Source organism: Oncorhynchus clarkii, chromosome 31, assembly GCF_045791955.1.
Source record: "Oncorhynchus clarkii lewisi isolate Uvic-CL-2024 chromosome 31, UVic_Ocla_1.0, whole genome shotgun sequence".
Lineage (NCBI taxonomy): Eukaryota > Metazoa > Chordata > Actinopteri > Salmoniformes > Salmonidae > Oncorhynchus > Oncorhynchus clarkii.
In genome coordinates this window covers 15494006-15504879 of record NC_092177.1, presented here as the reverse complement: position 1 = coordinate 15504879, position 10874 = coordinate 15494006, and the positions used below count along the sequence as shown (strand labels likewise).

At 40.0% G+C, this 10874-nt stretch overlaps 1 protein-coding gene across 1 annotated transcript in view; it reads left to right on the top strand.

Annotated features, from left to right (window-relative positions):
* Positions 1-288: 288 nt before the first annotated feature.
* The window catches only part of LOC139390480 (glutamate receptor 1-like), a 190419-nt gene continuing 179833 nt past the window's right edge, over positions 289-10874 (top strand). The window contains exons 1-2 of the mRNA XM_071137612.1: positions 289-370; positions 666-800. Of these exons, the coding sequence (XP_070993713.1) occupies positions 289-370; positions 666-800 (217 nt within the window). The remainder of the gene's footprint in view (positions 371-665; positions 801-10874) is intronic.

Here is a 10874-nt window from a genome sequence, read left to right as displayed (position 1 = left end):
AGGATGGTGGGTGCATTCCGTAGGTAGGGGCTCGAGCTGAAGTCACCGTTCCATATCATTGTAGCGGAGGACACGCGGGCGTCAGCAGCGCGCGAGAGAAAGAGCGGGAGGAGAGAGAAGATAGTGACTGCAGTTGCACGTTCCCTCTCGACATTGGATCTATGTTGTTGTAAGAGCATCTGTAACCGGTAGGAAAGGAGTGGGGAAGAGGAGGTATACACTAACTCACTAAGGAAAGACCTATGCTTGGATTTTGCCTCCTTTTTCTTCGCCAATGCAAAAAGAAATATGCAGCGAAGCTTCACCCTCCTGTACACCAGTTTTCTGGGGATGTGCTTCGGTTCAAGTTTTCCAAGTAACATCAATATAGGTAGGTGAAAAACCCACGCGTAAAATGAAGAAATAAAAAATAAATCAATAAAAAAGCCTGGCAGAATTATTGTATTTTTGTATGTATTTGTTTAGTGTACACATTAGATTTCTTGGCATAGGCCTATTTGTATGGACAATGGCAAGTTAGTGAATATGCCTTTTCTGAGGCTATAAAGTTGTATTCAACATATTTTGCTGATAAAAGAGTCCGGAAATATTTATCTGTCTGTGTTTGCGTTTTATTTTGCCGATAGAAGTTTTATAAATAACCGTTGAATATGTATCTTTCACAGGGGGACTATTCCCAACCGAATCTCACGAATATGACGTGTTTCGGTTCGCGCTCTCGCACCACCAGGATATCCCCAAACTGGTGCCGCAGGTGGATATGGTCAAGATAGGCAACAGCTTCTCCATGACATATGCCTGTAAGTCTTTTTTCCCAGGGTCTCTGTTCTCCCCATTCCACCCATCTCTCCCATGGGTTATTTATTCATACGATCAATCTGTTGTCCTCCCGCTCAACGAAACCACTGGCCAACGCTTGTCCCGAAATGATTAGTCTGTGCTACGTAGAGGTGTCTGACATTGATAGATGTAGTTATGATATATACAATTACATCTGGTTATTCTGTCACTGATTTTTTGCATCCATCTGCATCGCCCTCTTTCATAAGAGGCTGTGTGTGTGCGTTTGTGACTCTATCTTGTAAGAGGCTGTGTGTGTGTGTGACACTCTTCTAAGAAGCTGTGTGTGTGGGCGTGTGTGACTATAAGATACACAAGAGGCAATGTGTGTGCGTTTGTGTGACTCTTTTAATTAAGAGGCACCGTGTGTGATCAAGAGAGAGACCTCAGAACACATTTTTTCTGACAAATCTACCCATATCAGTAGTATCATGTAGGCTACAGACAATATAACCAGATGAAACAAAGTGGTTATATACTTTATATTTAAAATATTGATTTTGTTTTGATACCCTTCCCCCATTTAGCCTACTACACAAGCCAACATTGAAATATGATCTGTGACAGCGCTGATCAAGCAACTTCCCATTCCCACCGACATTCAGGATAAACCTGTTCCCACAAAGCCCTGTTCCTAATTACAGATGGATTTCTATTCGTTTAGCTTCAGCTGGCACCAGCTACTCAGCTTAGCTTTCTCATTACAGTAGCCTAGCCTACAACACCATACCACTCAAATGGCTCCAAGCGCCGTGACTCACTCAACTTCATAAGGTAGGCTCTGTGCGTTTTAGGAACACTTCTAAAATAGGGTTCTAATTACTGTAACACTGTAGGAGAAATATTACATAGTAGACATTCAATTTGTTCACCTTTAGACATCATTATCTTCATGGATGAGCTCACTTACATGGGGGCGAGCGTGTAAGGTGACACTCAGGCAGGTAGGAAAGAGGATTTATAGTTTATTGTAAAGCACTGTGGAAGAATGGTGGTCACCGGTCCAAGCAGCTAAGTTACTCTCCTGTAAGTACATCAACCACCGAATCGTCATTGCACAGCCTGTCTGCTCTGATGATGCCCAAATCAAATCATGCTTAATCGTTTTAGCAGCACTATCACAATCACCTTCCCTTAACAGATACAGACACTGAAGCAGCTTCGTAACATGTTTTAAAGACCAAAGTGATATGGTAGCCCAATCATTCCCCCGTATGCTGAAAATCAAGAAAAAAACATTATAAAAGGAAACATAACTTAGTTTCGGGAGTTATGTATGTGTATTTTTGTGTTTTCCAACCTTCACTTTTGGGATTTTTGGGACTTTTGGGAAGTTAAACACCAAGGTGCCCTTGAGGTTTTCTTTATTTAAGTTGGTACATCTAAAGGTAGGCCATGTCCCAGGTGCTCCATGTTGGACACTGTGCATCAGGTCTATGCAGCTGTGTGCTGGCTCCAGATGAAACATACACAATAGATTCTCCTCCCTGACAACTCTCTCTTTCCACACTAGTCTCCTCAGGACTGCTTGAAGTGCGTCATTCAATAACACATGATATCTAATGCAATAGGACTGTAACACATGATATCTAATGCAATAGGACTGTAACTCATGATATATAATGCAATAGGACTGTAACTCATGATATCTAATGCAATCGGACTGTAACACATGATATCTAATGCAATAGGACTGTAACTCATGATATCTAAGGCAATAGGACTGTAACACATGATATCTAATGCAATAGGACTGTAACACATGATATCTAATGCAATAGGACTGTAACACATGATATCTAATGCAATAGGACTGTAACACACGATATCTAATGCAACAGGACTGTAACACATGATATCTAATGCAATAGGACTGTAACACATGATATCCAATGCAATAGGACTGTAACACATGATATCTAATGCAATAGGACTGTAACACATGATATCTAATGCAATAGGACTGTAACACATGATATCTAATGCAATAGGACTGTAACACATGATATCTAATGCAATAGGACTGTAACACATGATATCTAATGCAATAGGACTGTAACACATGGTATCTAATGCAATAGGACTGTAACACATGATATCTAATGCAATAGGACTGTAAAACATGATATCTAATGCAATAGGACTGTAACACATGATATCTAATGCAATAGGACTGTAACACATGATATCTAATGCAATAGGACTGTAACACATGGTATCTAATGCAATAGGACTGTAACACATGATATCTAATGCAATAGGACTGTAACTCATGATATCTAATGCAATAGGACTGTAACTCATGATATCTAATGCAATAGGACTGTAACACACGATATCTAATGCAATAGAACTGTAACACATGTTATCTAATGCAATAGGACTGTAACTCATGATATCTAATGCAATAGGACTGTAACACATGATATCTAATGCAATAGGACTGTAACTCATGATATATAATGCAATAGGACTGTAACACATGATATCTAATGCAATAGGACTGTAACACATGATATCTAATGCAATAGGACTGTAACACATGATATCTAATGCAATAGGACTGTAACACATGCAATATGACTGTAACACATGATATATAATGCAATAGGACTGTAACTCATGATATCTAATGCAATAGGACTGTAACTCATGATATCTAATGCAATAGGACTGTAACACATGATATCTAATGCAATAGGACTGTAACACATGATATCTAATGCAATAGGACTGTAACACATGATATCTAATGCAATAGGACTGTAACACACAATATCTAATGCAATAGGACTGTAACACATGCAATATGACTGTAACACATGATATATAATGCAATAGGACTGTAACTCATGATATATAATGCAATAGGACTGTAACACATGATATCTAATGCAATAGGACTGTAACACATGATATCTAATGCAATAGGACTGTAACACATGATATCTAATGCAATAGGACTGTAACACATGCAATATGACTGTAACACATGATATATAATGCAATAGGACTGTAACTCATGATATATAATGCAATAGGACTGTAACACATGATATCTAATGCAATAGGACTGTAACACATGATATCTAATGCAATAGGACTGTAACACACGATATCTAATGTAATAGGACTGTAACACACAATATCTAATGCAATAGGACTGTAACACATTATATCTAATGCAATAGGACTGTAACACATGATATCTAATGCAATAGGATTGTAACACATGATATCTAATGCAATAGGACTGTAACTCATGATATCTAATGCAATAGGACTGTAACACACGATATCTAATGCAATAGGACTGTAACAGATGATATCTAATGCAATAGGACTCTAACACATGGTATCTAATGCAATAGGACTGTAACACCCGATATCTAATGCAATAGGACTGTAACACATGATATCTAATGCAATAGCACTGTAACACATGATATCTAATGCAATAGGACTGTAACACATGATATCTAATGCAATAGGACTGTAACACATGCAATATGACTGTAACACATGATATATAATGCAATAGGACTGTAACTCATGATATCTAATGCAATAGGACTGTAACTCATGATATCTAATGCAATAGGACTGTAACACATGATATCTAATGCAATAGGACTGTAACACATGATATCTAATGCAATAGGACTGTAACACATGATATCTAATGCAATAGGACTGTAACACACAATATCTAATGCAATAGGACTGTAACACATGCAATAGGACTGTAACACATGATATATAATGCAATAGGACTGTAACTCATGATATATAATGCAATAGGACTGTAACACATGATATCTAATGCAATAGGATTGTAACACATGATATCTAATGCAATAGGACTGTAACTCATGATATCTAATGCAATAGAACTGTAACACATGATATATAATGCAATAGGATTGTAACACATGATATATAATGCAATAGGACTGTAATTTGTATTTTTTATTTATTTTATTTAACCCTTATTTTACCAGGTAAGTTGACTGAGAACACATTCTCATTTACAGCAACGACCTGGGGAATAGTTACAGGGGAGAGGAGCACACTACACAGGGCAAGGTCCCCAATCCCTGCCCTGGGGCATTGGGATAATTTTTTCTAGAGCAGAGGAAACGGTGCCTCCTACTGGCCCTCCAACACCACTTCCAGCAGCATCTGGTCTCCCATCCCACTTCTGGTCCCCACAAGAATAGTTAAACACGCCCGGCATGAGGGGGAAGAATCAGCATGTTTACCAGAACAGTCATTGTAACCATTACACAACAATGTTATGTAGGAATGTCAATTACACCTGTCATAACGGCTCACTAACCTTTAATGTAGCCTACATCTTAGCTGACGCAGCTGGAGATTAGGGGGAGTATATTTTCCCTAGGCTAACACAAAATTAACTTTCTTGAGGAATTCCTATTTATACTAGAGCCAGAAATGTGAAATATTGATGCTCCCTCTCCCATTTATGCCCCAAGGTTTGTTTTGTATGTCACATTTCGACCCATCAGATCTGTGTCACAAACCAGGTTTCCATTCAACCGTTTTAAGCAAGTAAAGTTCCACGTTGGATAAAAAATGTCATGACAGGCCTGATGAAAACTTTCCAAATGTCGACAAAGCAAAATACGCTAGACAAGGTGGGATCTTTTTGTGTCGTTAAAATGAATTATGCGAGAAATGTCGGTGGAAACGCTTTTATGTGCAAACATTCATATCATAACCATAATATCAAAGTAAACTTAGAGTCACACGATGACATGTTGTGTGATCCTCCCACTACGACTCATCAGGAAAGCATGCAATTTATCTCACTACAATACATTTAAGTTAGCAAAAATAGATAAGATCTTGCTACCATGGAAAATTAAATACCTGTCTATTTGTGTAAAAATCACCCTGATTTAACTCTTTAGTCATATCCTATTTTCTTATGGCCCTGCCTACACCTAACGGCTTGTTTAAAAAAAAATATATGAGCAAAATATATTCAATTTTATTTGGAATGGCAAGCCAGTTAAAATTAAATGGGCCTAGTTTTATAAAGAATATGAATTCAGAGGGCAGAAATGATTCAATATTAAAGCATTAGACTTCTCACTAAAGGCTTCAGTCATACAAAAACTATGCTTAAATCCAAACGGGTTCTCAATAATAACTTTTTCTCTTTATTCAGATTACAGCCTCTCATTTTGGTTATTTAAAAATGAAATCATCTCCAAAATATCGCTATTTTTAAAACAAGCCAAAGAAAGTTGATTACTATTTCAGTTTAATCCACCAGAAAAGATAGAACAAATATTACAGCAAATATTATGGTTCAACCCAAATATATTAATGTAAAAATATAAAATGTAAAAAAATTGTATAATCTTTGTAAATGATATCATAAATAGGACTGGTGGTTATGTAACAAATGCAGCTAAAGGAAATATATGTGTCACGTGTGCTCCCTCTCCGGACTCTAGGTCACCAGGCTGCTGATTATTACGCACACCTGTCACCGTCGTTACGCGCACCTGTGCGTCATTCGACTCACCTGGACTCCATCACTTCCTTGATTACCTGCCCTATATAAGTCACTTCCTTTGGTTCCTTCCCCAGGCGTTATTGTTTCTGTTTCAGTTTCCTGTCTGTGCATTGTTCGTGTTTCTTGGTTAGCATTATGTTTTCCTTTATTAAATGATTCACTCCCTGCACTTGCTTCCCGACTCCCAGCGCACACGTTACAATATGGAAATCTTCTCTATTGAAAATATAGCCAACTCATTTCAGCATTACAGCAAAAATGGAGGAGACAAGTGGAAAGGGGAGAAGGTAAGGAACTTATCTGTCGGCCCCGCATTAAAGACCAAAATTGGTTAAAAAAATTGTGATGAATAAAAAAGTGTACCAGTTTCATTTATTAAGGACCAAACATTGACAGCTGTGCCATACAGGTGGCAAAATAGTTGGGAAGAGATTTTCGATGTACAGATTCCATGGCACATGGTTTATAAACTGATACACAAAACGACGTCGGATTCAAAACTTTTCAGTTTCAATTATTATATAAAATTCTTGCAACCAATAGAATGTTATATACAGTGCCTTCGAAAAGTATTCAGACCCCTTGACTTTTTCAGTTTCTTACGTTACAGCCTTATTCTAAAAAGTATTAAATAAAATAAAAAATCTTCAGCAATCTACACACAATACCCCATAATGACAATTTTGAGATGAGAATTTTTAGCAAAAAACAGAAATACCTTATTTACGTAAGTATTCAGAACCTTTGCTCAGGTGCATGCTTTTTCCATTTATCATCATTGAGATGTTTCTTGATTGGAGTCCTTGGTTGGAGTCCACCTGTCATAAATTAAATTAATTGGACATGATTTGGAAAGGCACACACCTGTCTATATAAGGTCCCACAGTTGACAGTGTATGTCAGAGCAAAAACCAAGCCATGAGGTCAAATGAATTTTCTGTAAAGCTCAGAGACAGGATTGTGTCAAGGCACAGATCTGTGGAAGGGTACCAAAAGGATTCTGCAGCATTGAAGGTCCCCAAAAACACAGTGGCCTCCATCATTCTGAAGTGGGAGAAGTTTGGAATCACCAGACTCGGCCGGGCTTGGGGGAGAAGGGCCTTTGTCAGGGAGGTGACCAAGAACCTGATGGTCACTCTGACAGAACTCTAGAGTTCCTCTATGGAGATGGGAGAACCTTCCAAAAGGACAACCATCTCTGCAGCACTCCACCTTTATGGTAGAGTGGCCAGATGGAAGCCACTCCTCTGTAAAAGGCACATGACAGCCCGCTTGGAGGTTGGCAGAAGGCACCTAAAGACTCTCAGACCATGAGAAACAAGATTCTCTGGTCTGTTGAATCCAAGATTGAACTCTTTGGCCTGAATGCCAAATCTCACGTCTGGGGGAAACCTGGCCCATCCCTACGGTGAAGCATGGTGGTGGCAGCATTATGCTGTGGGAATGTTTTTCAGCGGCAGGGACTGGGAGACTAGTCAAGATAGAGGCAAAGATGAACAGAACAAAATGCAGAGAGATCCTTGATGAAAACCTGCTCTAGAGCGCTCAGGACCTCAGACTCGGGGCGAAGGTTCACCTTCCAACAGGACAATGACCCGAAGTACACAGCCAAGACAACACAGGAGTGCGAATGTCCTTGAGTGGCACAGCCAGACTTGAACCCGATCAAACATCTCTGGAGAGACCTGAAAATAGCTGTGCAGCAACTCTTCCCATCCAACCTGACAGAGCTTGAGAGGATCTACAGAGAAGAATGGGAGAAACTCCCCAAATACAAATACAAGCTTGTAGGGTCATACTCAAGAATACTCAAGGCTGTAATCACTGCCAAAGATGCTTCAACAAAGTACTGAGTAAAAGGTCTGAATACTTATGTAAATGTGATATTTCAGGGTGTTGTGTGTAGATTGATGAGGAATTTTAGAATAAGGCTGTAACGTAAGAAAATGTGGAAAAAGTCAAGGGGTCTGAATACTTTTAAAATGCACTGTATATGGGGGATACAACCATCGAAGCTCTGTAGATTTTGCTGCAAAGAGACAAAATAATTAGATCACTTGTTTTGGTACTGCCCATATTTAACTTGTTTTTGGTTGCAGGTTCAGGAATGGCGGCAGAATTACAACATTTACCTGGAACTAACTCTGCAGATAGCACTGCTGGGTGATTTGAAAAGGTATAGTCAATCGATCAATATTGTAATAATACTCTTAGCAAAACATTTTATGTTTCATTTACAAACATAAAAGGTTCAGGACTTTTGTGAAACATCACAGCACAGTTAAAAAAATGCAGTATATGGCAATGTACAGTATAAGCTGGAAGTAGAAGCCTAGGTGTTGTTGTCCATTTATTTACTCCAATTAGGGGAGGGATGATGGGGCTAGGGGAAAATAAAGAAGGAAAATATATTTAAAAAATATATTTACCAAAATATATACAGGGGATTGGATATGATGCAGACAATTCCATTGATAGAAGCCATTATCTATCTGATCTACCCCCTAAAAAAACACTACTGCAGGTCTGAGACAAGGCCACTATTTCTAAACCATTTCTTGTGCTGAACAACCTTTGAGCTGAGCTGGGTATTGGCAGCCGCTGTGATGACAACACATTGCCAGATTGTGGTGAGTGAACAGTCATCCTGCTCCTCTCCGTCCCTAACACGAAGGGACAGATCAGATCCTGTCAGCTGAGACAGCCAGGCTTCCATGTGACACGCATCAGGTAGCCTATCGGTTAGAGCGTTGCGCCAGTAACGGAAAGGTCGGTGGTTCCAATCCCCGAGCTGAGCTGGCTTGGTGAAACATCTGTTGACGCACCCTTGAGCACTTAACCCTAATTGCTCCTGTAAGTCGAGTGTCTGCTAAATGACTAACATGTAAATAACAGGCACAAACAGACGGAAGACGTGATGTACGTACGACAGAAGAGACAGGGACACCATTTCTCTCTGTTTCAGAATGTGCTTCAAGAGGATGTGGAAAAGGTTAACATTACATTACATTTTGGAATCTGGACTTCATGATGATCTGCTTAGTGTGTGTATGAATGAAAGTTCATCCATGTGTTTGTGTGTGTGTGCGTGTGTGTCCGGCTGTGTGTGTGTGTGTGCATGTGTGCATTTGTGCATCTGACTGTCTGTGTGTGTGCGTGTGCTTGAGTGCTTATGTCTGTGCGTGCATTTGTGCATCTGTATGTATGTACAGTGGGGAGAACAAGTATTTGATACACTGCCGATTTTGCAGGTTATCCTACTTACAAAGCATGTAGAGGTCTGTCATTTCTATCATAGGTACACTTCAACTGTGAGAGACGGAATCTAAAACAAAAATCCAGAAAATCACATTGTATGATTTTTAAGAAATTAATTTGCATTTTATTGCATGACATAAGTATTTGATACATCAGAAAAGCAGAACTTAATATTTGGTACAGAAACCTTTGTTTGCAATTACAGAGATCATACGTTTCCTGTAGTTCTTGACCAGGTTTGCACACACTGCAGCAGGGATTTTGGCCCACTCCTCCATACAGACCTTCTCCAGGTCCTTGAGGTTTCGGGGCTGTCGCTAGGCAATACGGACTTTCAGCTCCCTCCAAAGATTTTCTATTGGGTTCAGGTCTGGAGACTGGCTGGGCCACTTCAGGACCTTGAGATGCTTCTCATGGAGCCACTCCTTAGTTGCCCTGGCTGTGTGTTTTGGGTCATTGTCATGCTGGAAGACCCAGCCATGACCCATCTTCAATGCTCTTACTGAGGGAAGGATCTTGTTGGCCAAGATCTCAGGATACATGGCCCCATCCATCCTCCCCTCAATACGATGCAGTCGTCCTGTCCCCTTTACAGAAAAGTATCCCCAAAGAATGATGTTTCCACCTCCATGCTTCACGGTTGGGATGGTGTTCTTGGGGTTGTACTCATCCTTCTTCTTCCTCCAAACACGGCGAGTGGAGTTTAGACCAAAAAGCTCTATTTTTGTCTCATCAGACCACATGACCTTCTCCCATTCCTCCACTGGATCATTCAGATGGTTATTGGCAAACTTCAGACTGGCCTGGACATGCGCTGGCTTGAGCAGGGGGACCTTGTGTGCGCTGCAGGATTTTAATCCATGACGGCGTAGTGTGATACTAATGGTTTTCTTTGAGACTGTGGTCCCAGCTCTCTTCAGGTCATTGACAAGGTCCTGCCGTGTAGTTATGGGCTGATTCCTCACCTTCCTCATGATCATTGATGCCCCACGAGGTGAGATCTTGCATGGAGCCCCAGACCGAGGGTGATTGACCATCATCTTGAACTTCTTCCATTTTATAATAATTGTGCCAACAGTTGTTGCCTTCTCACCAAGCTGCTTGCCTATTGTCCTGTAGCCCATCCCAGCCTTGTGCAGGTCTACAATTTTAACCCTGATGTCCTTACACAGCTCTCTGGTCTTGGTCATTGTGGAGAGGTTGGAGTCTGTTTGATGGAATGTGTGGA